The sequence below is a fragment of the Myodes glareolus genome, chromosome 12 (genome assembly GCF_982192425.1).
Source record: "Myodes glareolus chromosome 12, mMyoGla1.1, whole genome shotgun sequence".
Classification (NCBI taxonomy): domain Eukaryota; kingdom Metazoa; phylum Chordata; class Mammalia; order Rodentia; family Cricetidae; genus Myodes; species Myodes glareolus.
The window spans coordinates 22,516,924-22,534,736 of NC_142037.1; the positions used below are offsets into that span (position 1 = coordinate 22,516,924).

Sequence of the window (17,813 nt, forward strand, 5' to 3'; positions counted from 1 at the left end):
GCAAGAGATGGAAAGATGACTTTTCCTTTTTCTTTTTGGTTCGTTTTGGTTTTTCGAGACAGAATTTCTCCGTGTAGCCCTGGCTGTCCTGGAACTCACTCTGTAGATCAGATCAGCCTTGAACTCACAGAGATCCTCCTGCCTCTGCCATCTGAGTGCTGGGATTAAAGGCGAGTGCCACCACCACCCAGCCAGTGCTGCACACTTTTAATACCAGAATTTTTGAGAGGCAGAGGCAGGCAAATCTCTTTGAATTTGAAACCAGCCTGGTCTACACATAGAGAGTTCATGAACAGTCAAGACTGCATGACTCCATAACAAAATGAACTATCCCAGAAACTGAAGGCCAATATGAGGGGACTGTTTCTAAAACCTTAATGGAATACTATGCAGTAACAATGCAGAATGAAGAGTTGGGATCTGGCTTAGTGTAGCGCTTGCCTGGCATGCATGAGGCCTTGGGTTCAATCTCAGCATTGCACGAATAAGTTTCCATGATGAAAGGCACAGTATTCTTGCATGGTACAGCATGTTTCTCCATATAGTGCACTTCTCCCAGGATGCACAACTATGACCACTTGTGGTCTGTAGGGAAATGAAATGACTTTTAAACCATAGTCAAAAGAAAGACTATCCCAGGGGGCTGGAGAGATGGCTCAGAGGCTAAGAGCATTGCCTGCTCTTCCAAAGGTCCTGAGTTCAATTCCCAGCAACCACATGGTGGCTCACAACCATCTGTAATGGGGTCTAGTGCCCTCTTCTGGCCTGCAGGAATACACACAGACAGAATATTGTATACATAATAAATAAATAAATATTAAAAAAAAAAGAAAGACTATCCCAGAGTAAACCAGACATCAGCCACTTCCAACGTTCACCAGTGTGACTGCTGGGGTGGGGGAATTCTGGCTTATGGATGCAGAGGTCTCAATCTGTGGTCAGCCTGTTCCAAGTGAGGGCCTGAGATCAGGCTGATCGCTCAGCGAAACAACCCACCCTACCGAGGACAGAAAACAGAGAGCTAGGAAGGGGCCGGGGCCCAGCATGCATCCCTAGGGTCTCCCTGGAGAAAGAGAGTACTTTCTACCACTTCCCAATCGTGAAAGACTCCAACATGGATTAAACCCTGCCTTAAGACACCCCACCTTCCAGTTGCTTCTAACAGCATCAACAGCTTGAGGGGTGCACCTAAACCCCAGCCGTGTTGCTCCTCTATGGCTGTGATGACACCTGACTTGATCACCTATTGTCTCTATTTGAATCTTAATCCGCTCAGAAACCCTGAACAGGCATATTTATCCCCATTCTACAGATGACCGTTTACAGATGTCACATAATCCTAGGTTGATTTGCACTCTCTCTCTCTGGCCTCTGTTGTCAGAAACCTGGCGGCAGGCAAACCAGCAGGAAGACGTGGGAAGCTTCAGAATGCTTATTATGTAAGGCCTTACAGGTTCCAACAAAACACCACCAACGAAGAGACTTGGGTTTAAAGTTTTAATAATAAATTGTGCCAGTAGAAGCTTTCAAAGGCAATGATATATCAATAAATAATAGTTAAATCGAGTTCCTGAGAAAGAACCTACAACATGAAACTACATCAGAGCATTGTAAATGACACGGCGTTACTATAAACTAGCGAGAATACTGTAAGTCACAATACAAGCACAGCAGACTTCAGAATTCGCCATTCATACAAATGTAAACCACGACACGGGAATGTTTCTTAGACATAGGTAAATCTGTGAGTGTTTCTGCCTAGATACATACTATGTAATGGATACATTATGCTAAGACCCTCGAGGAAAATATGTGGGGTAGTATAATGAAAATGTGATGCATTCATCTTTTAAAAAGCAAAAGAAATTGAACGTATTCAAATATAGATCACTTTAAATAGGAACCATACTAATTTGAAACAAGGAATATTTTGTGTTTATCTATAGTTATATATACACCCATATGTCTAAGAAAGAATGTATGGCTTGTTTTTATACTGCAATGTCACTCTGAAGAATCTTTTTCTTTTTACAAAGTTAAAAAATGTGTTGATTAAGCCATATTAAGATTTGACACCTCAACATATGAAAGAAACACAGTCTCCTGGTAACACCTTGGCTGACTGAGGTAACAGGAAACAACACTTACCTCGCCTGTTGGTGTGGGAACCCGTTAGTGAAAAAATTAAGTAGTAGGCCCCTGTCACAACCTTCCACATACCAAGACTGACAGCGTACTGGACTAGAGAAGCGGACAGAGTGATATGATTATGTCCAGTGTTTTGGCATAGCTGAATCAATCCCTTTTGATGTGTTTTATATATGACAAACGTTTACATTTGCCTCCAAGGAACCCAGTCATATGCAAGACACACACGTTAAAGAAAAGAAAAATCACACTTCAGTTACACATATGCATTTCTTTAACAATAAGGGCTACAATCATCACCCACACGATACATCATCAGCACACTTTCTAGAATACCTCATTTAAAAACATTCACAGGACCTGCTGTGAACGGCAAGATACGGTAATTTTATAACAGGAACCCTGCCCGTGCAGCGCTCCCCACACAGACACTGAGTCACCACCTTCTCTGCTCACTCTTTCTAGTGTAATATGCAAAGAAAAAAGCACAAAAGCAGCTTTTAAACATTACATCACAATTTTGAAATGTGGGAAAATATAAAACAAAGCCACTGTGTAGATGAACGGTCTCCGTGACTTGGAGCGAGCGCGGTCTTGTTCTCTCACCTATTGCACAGATTCTTATCTCACGTTCTTCTTTCTAAATGTGGACAAGTGCTCTCAGATAAAAACAAATGGAAGGAACAGCAGCATGATTTGTCAGAATTAATCCTTATAATTCAGTAAGAAAAATGGGTGTCCATAAAATAAGTGCTCTTTCCATATTGTACTGAATTTTTAAAAATATTGTTTTAACGCAGTGAAGGTCCTCAGAGGACCAATTCGAAGTCATGGTGACCCTCCCTGTTGCCCATTAACCAGAACTAGAAACGAAGGATCCCTAACTTGAGTTTGTCTTTAAAAAATCTTGTTTCGTGTTTCCTTGACAAAGATCAAGGCCACTGGCATTTACACGTACACTGGCTGGCAGCTCTCGGTAGCACCCTCCAGCTCTGCATCCCCCTGATCTGTGCTCTCGGCTGGCTCTGACGGCTTCGGGCACCGGAAAGGGTAGCCGTTATCGTCGAAGAACCTGCGGAAGGTGAACTCGTAGAAGGCGTGCTCCGGGTGCTTGCTGCTGGGGGATGCCAGTGTGTCCCAGGCCTTGGTGCTCTCCCCGCTGGCCTCGTGCCAGGGGCTTTCTTCATCCACCGGGTCAAAATTGGAGGTGTCCATGGGGTGGCTGATGGTGGGGACGTACGGTGCGGGCTGCTTCCGTATGTCGCGGGAGAAGTCGATGGCGCTGAAGAATGGGTGTGCCTTGAGGTCGTCTGCCCCATCCCTGCCCAGGCGGTTGTCTGCCGAGCAGCACAGCCTGGTGATGAGGTCGCGGGCCTCGGCACTCAGCTTCACCTGCGATGGGATGTGTAGCGTGTTCTCCCAGTTGATCACCTGTGGAGAGCAGAGCTGGGGTTAGAGCTTCCCCAACCCAGGACTGCAGGGCTGCGGCCTCGGACAGCTAAGGACAAAAATCTTCAGCTATGGCAACAGGTTTCTGTTGGACGACCACAGCGCTCGCTTGGTGTTTACTGAGGCTGGTGGCTGGTCTCCGGAATTTTTCTTTCCTTTGAGGTAACTGATACCAGCCGGCTGTGGCCTCATCTGGGTGGTCACTAAGTATATCTATCTGCCATGAAGCCCTGTGTCCTTCCACATACTGTGAGGAAAAACCTAATGCTGTCTGCATTGTTCAGGCTTAGGCCCAGAGTGGGACTGAACAATGGAACTGTAGCTGTTGGGGAGGCCTGATCTGCAGCAAGCGTTTCAGCGGGACCAAAACTATGAAATGTGACCCAGGTCTTCTTGACTATGATACCAAGACACCAGCAGGAAAGAAACAGTATGTCGGATTTCATACAAATCAAAAGCTCTCTGTCATGTATGACGGCACACATCTAGTAATCTCAGCTCCTGAGAAATAGGGCAGGCCAGCTGCAGGCTCAAGGCCAGGCTGGTCTACATGGTGAGTTCTGGGTCAGTCAGGGGTATGAATGAGACTGGGGCCTCACTAGCTGGACTTACTAAGAACGAAGTAAGACCATAATTGTGTCTGCAAAGCACACATGTGTAAAGGACTTACTATCTAGAATACATAGAGAAAGAACTACACTAACAAATAATCTGACTTTTAAAACTGGGTTAAAGACTATGGGCCATTTCCATAAAAATACATGGGTGGTAAATGAATACAGGAACATATGCTTGATATCACTAACGACCACAGAAACCTGACCGAAAACCTCACACCCAACACACTACCCCCGCCCCCATGAGGATGGCTGTTATTCCAAAAAGGGGGTTGGGCTGGGTGTGGTAGTACACGCCTGCATTCCCAGCACTCAGGAGGCTAAGGCAGGTGAGTGAACACTAGTAAGGAGTGGCAGGGAGGTAGGGAAAATGAAGCCTGGGCACACTATCGGAGGGAGATGTAAAACAGATGTTACCAAGCACAGGTGGTTCAAATGTGTAATCTCAGAACTGAAGGAACTGGAAACTGAGACAGGAGGATGTCTCAAGTTTAAAGCTAGTCTGGTCTATATATAGCAAGGCCGTTTCAAAATAAATAAATAAATAAAAGGATGAAAGAATGAATACATAAATATAAACAATGTGGCTGTTCTTAACAGTTTGGCAGTTCTAAGAGGGAAACAGAATGATTGTGAGGGGGGCTTGAAAGAGAGGCGATGCACCTGTGTGCACTAGCCTCAGTAGCCAAGAGGCAGGAGACATCCAGACACCTGCCGACCGGTGAACGGAAAATAAAAACACGGGACACACACTAATTCAGTCTTAAAGGAAATGTACACATGCACAAACAGGGATGAACTTTAGTATATTATGCTAAGTGAAAGAAGGCAGTTAAAATAGGACAAATTAAGTGTAGAATTCCACATCTATGAGGTTCCTACAAATGGCCGGGAGCGGGGATGGGAGAAGTTATTTAATGGGTACAAAGTTTCTGTGTGAGACGAAAATATCCAGAAATGGTTTGCAGAGCCCTGTGTGAGCACACTTAAGGTTAACAAATCATTCACTTCAAAATTGTTGAATGTAAACTTCATGTCATACCTATTTTGCCACTAAAAAAAGGTCTGGCTTAGTATCACGTAGGCAAATCAGTGAATGGTTCAGCAGTTCGACTAGTAAGCAGGAAATGCCAAAACCAATCGTGCTGTTCAGAGTTAAACTGGGTTTCGATTCAGTCTCTCTCTCTCTCTCTCTCTCTCTCTCTCTCTCTCTCTCTCTCTCTCTCTCTCTCTTGTGTAGCCTGGGCTGTCCTGGAACTCCCTTTATAGATCATGCTGGCCTTGAACTCAGATACACCAGCCTCTGGCTCCCCAGGGATCAGAGGTCTGCACACCTCCCCTCCCCCCGTGGACCAGTGTCTTCCATTCCACCATGGACTGATCAGGACGTAAGCACCCTAGAACTGTGCTTCTGTAAGTCCACTAAAGAGTTCAGGTTTTCAGCTTAACTCTGAATTAAGGATTAACTCATTCAGAAAGTGGCTGTGAACCTAAAATGAATTATTAAATGATTAACTGAGAGATACAGTTTTTTCAGTGAGGACTGGGAATATACACAACTAGCCATGGTAACACAGTATCCAAATAAGCACACTGGCTTCTCTAGCCACAGGGCTGGGTTTTCTTCAGGGCTCAGGCAGCGAGCTGCTCCACGGCTGCCACTTGTACTTCAGTGTGTGTGGTTCCTGCTTGGGAACACCAAGAGGGCAGACGGATAGATAACAATGGCCTAAAGAAAATTACAGGTAATTTTAAACATTAAAACTTAGGTCTAGTTTTGTTGTTTTAATATAAAAAATTCAAAGAGAGTCTTTTCTTTGGAAAACCCACTAAAATGACTGCCACTTCCATTCTAGTCAGAATAAGAGCACAGGGCTCTGCATCACACAGGCACACACTCCTTGCTTACCTTCAGCTGGGTTTCCGTGGGGGTAGGTGCCAAGAAAGGTGGCTGCCCAACCAACATCTCAAAAAGAATCACACCGACACTCCACCAGTCACAGAGCTGTGTGTACCCTGAAAGACAGCAATCCCTCAGTCCCTCAGCGCAGGCTCCCCTTGGCCTGAGCACCCAAGTGGGCTGGCTCAGAGGTGGCACTATGCTAATAAAAGGAGAGATCTGTGTAAATGCACGCCCTCAGGCAGGGGCTCAGGCTGCAGCTACATCGGGTTCACACAAAGGTTCAAGTAGACACGGGGCCACGGGGATTTCTTTATTTTTACTCACTGGTCTTCATAAACACAGGATGCTGGGGCTGGAGAGATGGCTCAACGGTTAAGAGCATTGCCTGCTCTTCCAAAGGTCCTGAGTTCAATTCCCAGCAACCACATGGTGGCTCACAACCATCTGTAATGAGGTCTGGTGCCCTCTTCTGGCCTTCAGGCATATACATAGACAGAATATTGTATACATAATAAAGAAATAAATAAATAAATATTTAAAAAAATAAATAAACACAGGATGCTTTTAGAGTAAAGAGACAAGACAGTCATTAAATATTTTTATAACTTGAGTGTGTGTGTGCGCATGCGTGCCTGCAGGAGTGGGCACACTATGGCATATGTTTGAGGTCAGAGGACACCTTATGGGAGTCCATTCCTTCTTTCTACCATGTGGGTCTCAGGGATGGAACTCAGGCTTGGCAGTGCTTTCCCACTGGGTTGGGGCAGGTGTAGAGGGCAGGACAGCTTCCTAGAAAATTCTGTAACTCTGTTGAGGATGATGCTGAAGAACAGGGTGGTGGGGCTGCTACGAGGAGGCAGCAGAGCCGGTTCAGTCATCTCTCATGTTCTCCACATCTCAACCAAGTCAGGTTTGCTAGTCAGCTCTGGAGCAGGAACAGCCAGTAGGGGTTTTGAACTCTACCTTCATCTCCCTCCTGGCAGTGATGGCTGCAGAACAACCCTTGCCCATGGCTGCTACAGAACACAGAACAGTACTCATGGCTGCAGTGTGGCTTCTCTCCTGGGCACCAGAATTAGCATTTGCAAGGTCTCGGGAGAGACCTTTGTGTATAGGGCTGAATGGATCAATAGCCTCTATCAGTACCACGCTGAAGGGAAATCTCATCCTGCACCCCAGTCAGACTAGGTCCAAAGGTACAATGTGCACAGAAAGACTGTCTGGATTAGCTGCAAGGTCAAGCTGACAGTCCACTGTCTCAATGGACCACAAAAGACACACTCAGGGTTCCTTCAGTTCTGAGGCAAACACTGTGTCCAGACTATCTACCCAAGAAACCAGTTTCACCAACTAGTAACTTGATGCTCATAAAGGTTTGCATACTATTACCTCCTAGGAGTTTTGGGCCCAACATGGAGAATTAATTTGTGTGTCAGACATGGAGTAGTCCAGTCTGGACAAAGGAGAGGTCAGTTAGAGCTTGAAAATGGTGGGCTGGGGGGGGGGGGGGCGGTGGCCCTAAGACCCCCAACAGTTGATTGCATTTATTAACTTATTTTTATGTGTATGGGTGTTCTGTCTGCATGCATGTGTGCAGCATGTGTATGCAGTGCCTGTGAAGTCAGAAGAGGGCACGGGATTCCCCTGGGACTACTATTAGCTATGAGCAACCACAAAGGTGCTGGGAATTGAACCTGTGTCTTTTGGAAGAGCAGTCCATGTTCTTACCAATGAGTCATCTGTCCAGCCCCTAGCCAACCCTGAAAAAGTCAGTTAGTTGGAGAATCATTCCCTTGGATCTGAGGTGGAAAGCCCACAACCCATACTCCTCAGTTAGAGGGTGAAGGAATATATCGGCTTAATCATGGTGAAAGCAAAGGCCCCTCCAGATGGAGCTTTGTTGCTAGGGAAACCATCAAGCTCCCAGGTGTTCCTAGGCAAAAAGTCCTGGACACTTACTGCTGAAGCTCTTACAAGACCAGGCAGTGAGCTGAGGAGGGAGCAGGCTGGCATACCTTTGCGGAGAAGCACCTCGGGCGCGATGTAATTTGGTGTCCCAACCAGAGAGTGAGCCAGACACCGCTGGTGCTGCCTCTGTGCTCTCTGCTCCAGGGTCTTTAACCTGTCTCCACAACGACAGTTGGAAACATCGTCCCAGAGGTCACCGGGCTCCATGCTGTCCTGTCTGATGTGGTTCCCTTTACCAGGGGAAGAGGTGTAGTGACAGAAAAGAGCAGAAAAGAACATCATTTCTGAGTCAGCACTGCAGCTAGTCCACAGCTTAGACAGAAAAGGTAACTCTGGCCATGTCAGCACAGACTCCTCCCACTGACAAACCCAGGCCTGCTGCATGCCAGGAAGCTCTCACTGAACGACTACTCCAGGAGCTTTGAGATTTATTTCCCAAGGTTTCTTTTAATAGGGCAGTGCGGAGGAAAAGAACCCTTCAATGGTCAAAATCTATTGCAAGAAATCCACTAACAAAGAAAACACCCTCACAGATACCATACCACTCCCTTAGGAAGGGAAGATGCCACACCAGATCACAGTAACATGCCAACAGGTCATTTTTAAATGAGTAGGTAGCATAAAGACTATGCAACTTCCTGGTGGGGCTGCCCTCATGTGGGTGCATGTGGTACACATGGTAGACCCGAAGCAGTACCTTTCTGGTAGTACTTGGAATTGTGAGTCCACCTGAATCCAGTGCAGAGGCCAAAATCTGTCAGCTTAATGTGGCCATCCAGGTCGATTAAGATGTTGTCGGGCTTAATGTCCCTGTGGATGAAGCCCATCTTGTGGACACTCTCAATGGCCAGAGTCAATTCTGCGATGTAGAATCGGGCCAGGTGCTCAGGGAAGACTTGCATCCGAATGAGCAGGCTCATCATGTCCCCGCCAGGGATGTAGTCCATCACAAAGTAGAGGCTGTCCTTGTCCTGGAAGGAATAGTACAGCTTGACCACCCACTCGTTGTCCGCCTCAGCCAGGATGTCCCTCTCAGCTTTGACGTGGGCCACCTGGTTCCGGTTCAGGACATCCTTCTTCCTCAGAGTCTTCATGGCATACAGGGCGTGAGTGTCCACCTTGCAGGCAAGGCACACTTCTCCAAAGGCACCAATGCCCAGAGTTTTGATTTTCACAAACATGGATTTGTCCATCTTGGCCCTCTTCAGTCTGTTGTAGTTGGACTCCTTCTGGTAGAGGATCTTCCTCATCTGCTCCTGCTCAGCCTCGCAGAGTCCGGCCTGCACACAGGAAAACCACAAAGTGGTGTTACAAGGACCCACAGCAGTCAAGTGTGGGGGCTGGGACACCTTGAACAGTGAGGACTCTTCAAAAGGACGAGGTCTATCGGATTACAGGCAAGACCCCAACCAGCCTTATCTTTAAACTTGAATGTGGACATCTACCTCTGCGTGCAACATCCATCCACATGCATGCAAATATGGAATCAAAGAAAATTCTTTCTCTAGGTGATTTTGGGCTCCTAAAAACCAGGGAAAACCACTACCATGACTACGACTAAGAAAGTATCTGTGGAAAACATTCCTGGAATCCATTGACTGTTATCATTATCTATCCCTGGAATTCATTAACTATTTCAGAAACTTAAAGAAAATGGGAAAACACAAAACAAGCAATGAATCTGGACCAAAAGGAGATGAGAATACAAATTTAAGTTTTAGAATTTGAAATGACTGATTTGTCCAATGTAAATTTACTATCTCTTTTATTTTTTTTTTGGTTTTTCACAATAGTTTCTCTGTGTAACAGCCCCAGTTGTTCTGGAACTAGCTCTGTAGACCAGGCTGGCCTCGAACTCACAGAGATCCGCCTGCCTCTGCCTCCTGAGTGCTGGGATTAAAGGCGTGTGCCACCACTGCCTGGCATTTACTATCACATTTAAATTTAAAATAATGTCAAAATCCAGAGGTCCCCAGATCAGTCCCCAGCACCCACACGACGGCTCACCATGTAATTCTAGTCTATATTTTAGTTCCAGGGGATCAAAAGTCCTCTTCTGGCCTTCAGAGGCACAAACATGGTATAGAGATATATATGCAAGCAAAACACTCACATGAAAAGAAACCTAATCTAATACAATACATACACACACACACACACACACACACACACACTCTCCTGGGCATCTGAAGCTGCGGCAGGACTGGGAGACCCAGTTCTATGGGGGTTACAGATGAACATGTAGTCTCAGAGAAGCAAGCCAAAAACACTATTTACTAATTTGGATCAATGGACCAGCAATATTCTATTTCTCTCTAAAATATCTAACTTAGAAAACTTTTAAAACATTCTTTTAAAATGTTAATAGCAGGTAATCTTTGATGTGCTTTCTTCAAAAGTAAGGACACACATTAATCCATTTGTAGACTGACTTGTAGCCAGGGTCCTCAGGAGAGAGGCAGAGAGGGGCCACACATTGCGGCTTCTCCAAGTGTCTGGCTCATGCCCGGGTCTATGGGATGGACGTGTGACGACGGTGCACAGCTGCTACAGTGGACAGGGGAGCTTGGAACAGGGTAAGGAGGAAGTGAGAAATTACTTTGGCCATTTCCTGCTCCAGCTGCAGCCTCCGGCTGACCTTCTGCTGGTAGGTTTTGATGACATTCTCTACATGTTGTTCCATGAAGAACTTGAAGGCATACGGGGAATAGCTCTTGATGCGGGACTCTCTCTTCTCTTCATCCTTGCTATTCTTGCGGACGGGCACCGGGGAGGTCTGGATCTGCTTTTTGTCCCTGCTAGCTTTGTCTCCCTTGGTACCCTTGTGGCTCTTGTCGCTCCTGCCCTGCTCGGTGCCCCCACGCAGACTCTGCTCCACACTGGCGCACAAGCTATCCATGTCCAGGTTGTATTGCTCGGCCTTGCTGGGCAGCAGCAGGTGCTTCGGGTAAGGTGGTGGTGGGCACCTGCGCTCAGAGCCACCATAGTCCACGTCCAGTGGGTGCTGGCTTGTGCTGCCCTCCTTGGTCTCCAGGCTCTCGGTGGAAGGTGCTGAGGGTGCAGGCACCCAGGCAGGATGTGAGGGCCCCACGGCTGTCTGGGGCTCGGGTCGCAGTACACGCACACTCTTTACAGGGTGCAGGATGTGCGCAGCTGTCACTGCGGTGACTGTGTTGGGGGCGGGAAGCGAGGGCTCGGGCTGTGGGCTGCTGAAGGAGTTGGTCCTGCTGGGCCCTGTCCGAAAGGCCACGTGCTGCCGGGCGGCCTCTAGACCCTGCTTCTGCAGCGAGTCGCGGCGTGTCAGTGGGGCTGCAGACCAGGGTCCTGGGGAGCCCAGCTCATACAGGTCCGCATTGAGGCTGTTCCTGGATGGCGTCAGGACTGCCTGCGTGGGGCTATCGCCAGCGAAGGTGGGGCCCCGGGCACCCAACACATGCAGTGGGTGGGCCCCGGGAGCCACAGTGGCCGGCTTGTGGTGCGCAGTGGTATACAGCCCAGTGTGGGCAGGGAAGGCCAGGCTGGCAGGAGGGCCACCCTGGGCCTTGGCCAGGCCGGAATAGGCATCTGGTGGTGTCTTGCTCTGGAAGGAGGGGCTGCGCTGCACCCCGTACCCCGGCTGCTCCGCTAGCAGATGAGCACGACCATAGTGTGTGCCCGGGAAGTGTGCGCCAGCGTCCGCCGCTGCACTGTAGCCTTTGGGAGGGTGCTGGTGACCAGGGGTGCTGTGCGGGCTGACCCCTGGGAAGAGGAAGTCTAAATATTGCCGTGGCATCTCCTCCAGCACAGCGGGGCCCTCATAGTTTGCCCCTCCCAGCTGGTGGTAGGATGGGAATGCTTCCCCTGGGCCCTCGAAACTGGGCCGCTGCGTCACCGGGGTGGGCACCACGCCCTTTCCTACGAGGAAAGAATGAAAAGTCAGTTTAAAAGCACATGGGGCCGGTGGGCTGCTACTTGCAGGCTGGTCTGGGCAAATGTGTAAGGTCTACTGAGAGTCCCGGCAGGGTGAGTCCTGTCCCAGCAGAAACCGCTCTCTAAGGTGGCAGGCAAGGTGGGGGGGAATGGATGATGGGATTGAAGGCCAAAGAGCATCTGGAAAGTCATGGGTCAGAGGGGTCCGGTGTCCTAGAGGGCACAGCACCCAAGGTCAGGCTCCAGCCATGCTAGGGAGCTACCTGGGCAGCCAGCTCTGTTTTCTCCATGACATGCAGTTACTTGGGGGAGCCAAGTTTACTTACTGTCACGGTTTCGAAAAGGCAGAACTATACCCACTGTCCAAATAATCATTTTCCTTTCGCCTATTTCCCAAATTAAAGATTTGCTGGGTTTCTGTCTTCATTAAGGACAAACAAGGTAATATATACCCAACGTAACTAAGAACAAAACCATGAAGAGGAGATGGAGAAATAGGAAGAGTGCAGGGAACCCAAGTTTGGTTCCCAGCACCCATATCAGGTAGCTTCCAACTGCCTATAATTCTAGCCTTTGAGAATTCTGTCCTGGCACAATATTGCAGTCAAGTGCACATGCATGTGCGCACACATGCACACCCCATCATTAAAAATAAAAAGCTTTTAAAAACTCCTTAATAACAGCCCACAAAGGGTCCCCTTCTCTACAAACACCAGGCAGGCCGATGGCTGCTGCTGTTTCCTTATTCCTGGCTTCTCCATTCTGAAAATCTTTCCTCATTTAAAGTGGATGCCTGGACAAGACAAAGGCCCCTTTCACTTTGCTGCGTGGACTCCTCTGCTCTGCCCCACCTGGCAGAGGACCCTGATGCACAAAGGCTGTGTCTTACCCACTCGCAGCACCACTCTCCAGGGCAAACCCCAGAAAGAGTGCCAGTCAGAACAGGTGAGCAAAATTCCTTTTCTCAAGAAAACAGAATTGTATATCCTCTAACAACACAAACACATCGAAAGCCCCTGAGATGTCCTCATTAAGGCTGTTCCTGAGGTCTTTACTGAGCAGGGATTACATACATCCTTTATCATACTCCAGGAACCCATCCACTCTATCTCTGGAGAGGAGCAACCTAACAGCTGGGGAAGCAGAGTGGGCATCCCCCCCACCTCCAGAGCTGACAAGGATCAGCACAGCCCATCTCGCTATCTCTAGAGAGGAGCATCCTGGCAGCCGGGGAAGCAGAGCGGGTAGCCCCTGTCCTTCTGGAGCTGACACACTGCTCGCAGCTGCAGCCCTGAGAGCTGTCTGCTACCAGATGTGAAAAAAGTGTGTTTGGAGTTGGAAAAGCCTTCCTTTTTGAAGACCCTCCCTAGGCCCAATAAAAGGTTTAAAAAAGTTGAACTCCCCCCACACCCTGAGATGAAAAAATTCAACAGACATATAAACCCTCTAGACAGTAACATAGGCAGCCATGAAGAGGGGTCAGAGGGTCAGGTAAGGTTAAATTCCAGAACTGACCCGCAACCCCAGATCGACTTTCAGGGACAGGTCTTACTCCCTGTGTACGCCGCACTCAGACCACAATAATTTCCAGTTCACAGTCACCCTCACCCGGGGAAGTCTGCTTGATGACCCGGACAATCTGCTCATTCCTGGGGTCCAGGTAGCCCATCTTACTGATGTACTCCAAGGCTGCTTCAATACTCCTACTGCCTGTTTGCTTGAGAGCTCTGCCAGCCATCTCCTAGGAAGAAAGAAAGCAAGGGATATCACCGATGTCACTGTCACCACCACCACCACCACCACAAAGCCCTGGTGACTCCTCTCTGTGGCTGCTGGGGCCCTGCCACGTGCTGCAGATGACCTGGAGCACACACAGCGGTTGCAACCATAGTCCATACCACACCATGCACCATTAAGAGCTTGGGTCAAGCATGTGCAGGGCTCTGATGGTGGGGCTGGAATGAAGTACGCTGGCAGTAGGAAACTGGCCTGGATCCCAGCTGCTCAGCTCTATGCTAACTCTGGAACAGGGAGAAACTGCTGAAGCCATTTATGAGATGCTTACTGAACGCCTCCTGTTGACAATGTTCTCTGCCATCTATAGCAGTTAAGGAGTATAGCAACCTTCATGAAGCCCCTAGAGCTCTGTCTGCACAGGACATGTCCCTTAAAAGTGTTTGTAGGTTGGCCGGTGGTGACACACGCCTTTAATCCCAGCACTCAGGAGACAGAGACAGAACTCTATGAGTTCGAAGCCAGCCTGGTTTATAGAGCAAGTTCCAGGACATACACCGTCTCAAGACAAAGCTGGGGCAACTCTGGGGTGTAGTCTTCAGGCACTCTGGGGTAGAGATAAAGGAAGCAGAAGGGGGAAGAGCCAGGACAGCTAAGCCCCTGAGTCTTTAGGACTGGAAAGACAGCTCAGCAGGCAAATGCAGCAATAGAGGCTTTGGGGGCTGTGAGAGGGTACCAAGCACAGTAAGAGAGAAATGTGGGAAGAAGGGACTGAAAAGGGGGCAGGATGGCAGCAGGGAACACACAGAGGTGCTCAGCAGTGGGCAGGCTTGCTGTGAAGCAGAGAAATATTGATGGGGGGCACTGTCCTTGTTGTTCCTGGCACCTGATCATTTATCCCAGTCTGCTTCCGGGGAGAAATCAGGTATGGTGGTGCACTAGCAGGCACGTCTCTCTAAGTCTGAAGCTAACCTGCTCCACAATGCAAGTTCCAGGACAGCCAGAATTACATGAGAAAACCTGTCTTAGGGGGAAAAAAACTTGTGAGTAATCTGGCAGGGTCTCAATCGCCACATCACAGAGCTTCATCCGCCCACTTCACACAGTGCCTACAACAAACCAAGCACTTAATACTAACCATGTGGTCATCAACATTAAATCCTGTTCTCTGTTCTTGGCTGTGTGACAGTTGAGTGGTAAAACAAAGCGGGGGGGGGGGGGGGGCTGGACTCACTGTAATGTCATTGGCCAGATCTGGGATTCTACAAGACTGCAGGGATGAGCCTAGATGGAGGTCTGTGGTGCCACTACAGACAGGAGGGGTGGAAGTGAGAGCTGAAGAAGCAGGCTGGCCAGTGTTCACCATCTGCAATGTGGGGGGAGGCAGCAGAGCTCAGCCGTGAAGCACTATCCAGCTCACCTGGAGCGAGGTGATGACATCTCACCTTCCTGACTTCATGGCTAAGCTATGTGATGAGGTCATGTCTACACAACTCTCAAGGACTCGGAGGAAGGCTGCTCTAAGACTGCATCTCAGCATACCACTTGAAGTCTTTTGTTCCCACTAAAAAGGTGTCAAGTGGAGCTGCCCCTAACCACAGGCCTTTGGCTTTGTGTGAACTGGCTGTGTCTCTTCCAGGGTAGGCTATCTGCCTAAGTTCCTTACTTTCAGGACCTGCCAACAGCAGGAGACAGAGCTTGTCACCTGTATATGAGGTCAAGCTCCTCTGACTTCAAGATCCATGAGCTTACCGTGCTTCTGATCTAGGGACCTAGCCAGGAGTCTAGTGAAACCTCAGGGCAAGACATGGAACGACAGGCATGTTTAAATCATGAACCCAAGTGACATTCATGAGGCAGCATGGTTATAAATAAAACCTTCACTTCTGCCCTTTGCATCACTATCTGTCCTTCTCCACACGGTTAGCAAATCCATACTTTCTACACACCAACCCTCAAATGTGCTCCTGAACATATTCCAAATGACTGTTGCTCTTGTTTCATTTTGTGGTGCTGGGGATGGGACCCAGGGCTTCACATACGCAGGCAATGCTCCACCGCTGAGTGCCCCCCCCCACTTGTGTGTTAAGAGCTAAAGGAAGCTCAGAATCTGTTTCTAAATCCACCACGAGCATAGGTCTCAGCAAGCAAGGACAATACATATTAAACTATGATGGGTGCGGCAGGGGGTCTCCTAAGGACCCAGTGTGGCTGAACTCCAGCAGAGGAACCTGGCCTTTCCTCCTTTCTCAGAGCACTAAGCCAGTGAGTGTTCTGACCACTCCAAAAAACAGTGCTGAGCTCAGAGACAGAGGCAAGATACTCGGTGCATATGCGCGCACATGTGCACACAGCCCACTCCTGACTGCTGTGCAGCTGTGCAGTCATCATAAATCTACCTATTGACTCTGAGCCTGTGTTTCCTCATCTGGGCAACAGAGCTACCCAGAGCTGCACTAGGGAGGAAGGAGAAGATCTCCACATCAGCTGCAATACTTCCCTTACGTGTCTCTGGTAGAAGATATAAAGATGATATTTGTCCATTTTAAGTGCACTCGGGATCAAATACTTCTAATATTTCTCATTTTATTCTTTTAACCATAATTACCTAATACAATGTGCTGAGCTCCTTTCACCAGCCCTTAATACCTACCTCTGGTTTTATCTAGATTACAAGCCTAGGTTAGGCTCATGGAAATGGCCAGGTCTTCCCTCTGGGTCTATATGGGAACGTCAACAGCATGTACAGAGAATGTCTACCATAGCTCCACCCACCCCACCACCATTAGTGCCTGGACACTGCTCCCTACAGAGACTGCACACTGAGATCAGCTAAACCTGCTTCCTTGGACCAGCTGTACACTGTAAACCCCGCCTCCTTGTTTATCTAGCCTTATAACCACATCTGTTCGGCTGTATGCAGCAAGGCTGCCTCCGTTCAACCATATAATAGACACACTACGGTTATCTCCATCTGCGAGTCCAGACCCCCCATGCCAGCTTTTCTGTTTTTCTGTGTCTAGCTGGCTGTCATTTCTTCACTCCCTTGCCCTGCAGCCCAGTCGGGTCAAGTCCCTGGTCGCTGTACTCCATTCCTAGGCACCAGGCTCAGCTGCCCTCTTGATGCCCTGGCAGAGTCTCTCAAGGCTGGCCTGTCATGTGAGGGGACCTGCCCAGCTTCTTTTCTGTGGCAGCTGCATCGTCACTCACTGTCCTCACTGTCCAAGCTAGGAAGCCCCGCCTTGTCCGCCTGGCTACCCACATGACAAGAACCAACCAGCTGGGAGGCCGCCATCATACTGGAAATACCAGTGATTCCACCCTCTGTGGCTCGCTTCCCCACCGCCAGGAAGGTCTGGAGGCTGCTGGGGGAGCAAATCTGTCCTTACAGGTTCACCCAGCTCCCAGGCAGGCAGAGGCTGGACTTCCAGCTGCTATACAGCTGAATGGTTTTACTAGCATCCCCTGTGACTGCGAGTTATTTAAATTCAGTGACAATTTATTATGTATGAAGGAAAGAATTTCCTATGCAGATCCTCTCCCACCCCTTCCTGGTGAGGAAGCATTTTTGAAACATTAGCAAAGCCGTATCCCATGCTTTAACACTCCAACAGTGAGGTTTGGCTGGGACTGGAAACGGAGTGCTCTGGCCTTGCCAGTCTTCCAGCGCCTGCATTGGCCTGCAGCTGCTGTTTCTGAGCCTCTCAGAACCTGTGATTTTCGCCCACGGTTGGGAGAGAGAGGCTGGGTCTGCCGACCATGGTGACTGTTATTTATTTCAAAGCCTGAAGGATTCCATTTCTTGGAGAACAGAGCGTGCGAGGGAAGGCCAGAGTGGAATGGAGGAAGCCAGAGGCTTAAGCAGTGGTTGAGGCCTCAGCTCCACCCACTGTCCTTCTCAGGCTGACTCTGCCTTTCTCTAAGTGGCTTCCAGGAACCTTCTGGAAGCACAGTGGAACACAGTGTTTCAGAGTATCCCACTGACAGTTGTCAGCCCTAACCAGAAACATGGCCCAAGGGGGACCCATGTGAGACTATTTCCACTGCCTTTGTACTTTCTGGGGAGAGCCTGGAGGGCTTAGTGT

General features: G+C 48.8%; 1 protein-coding gene across 2 annotated transcripts in view; it reads right to left on the reverse strand.

Annotated features, from left to right (window-relative positions):
• Positions 1-1,483: 1,483 nt before the first annotated feature.
• Lats2 (large tumor suppressor kinase 2) overlaps positions 1,484-17,813 on the reverse strand; it is a 53,167-nt gene continuing 36,837 nt past the window's right edge. Inside the window, exons 3-9 of one of the 2 annotated variants that reach the window (XM_085698585.2) lie at positions 13,603-13,735; positions 11,636-11,979; positions 10,685-11,602; positions 8,783-9,365; positions 8,133-8,315; positions 6,124-6,230; positions 1,484-3,579 (exon numbers count right to left, since the gene is read on the reverse strand). In XM_085698585.2, the coding sequence (XP_085554711.2) occupies positions 3,097-3,579; positions 6,124-6,230; positions 8,133-8,315; positions 8,783-9,365; positions 10,685-11,602; positions 11,636-11,979; positions 13,603-13,735 (2,751 nt within the window). In that variant the 3' untranslated portion in view covers positions 1,484-3,096. Of the gene's footprint in view, positions 3,580-6,123; positions 6,231-8,132; positions 8,316-8,782; positions 9,366-10,684; positions 11,980-13,602; positions 13,736-17,813 lie in introns of both variants that reach the window. The other variant, XM_085698584.2, reaches the window with a different exon arrangement.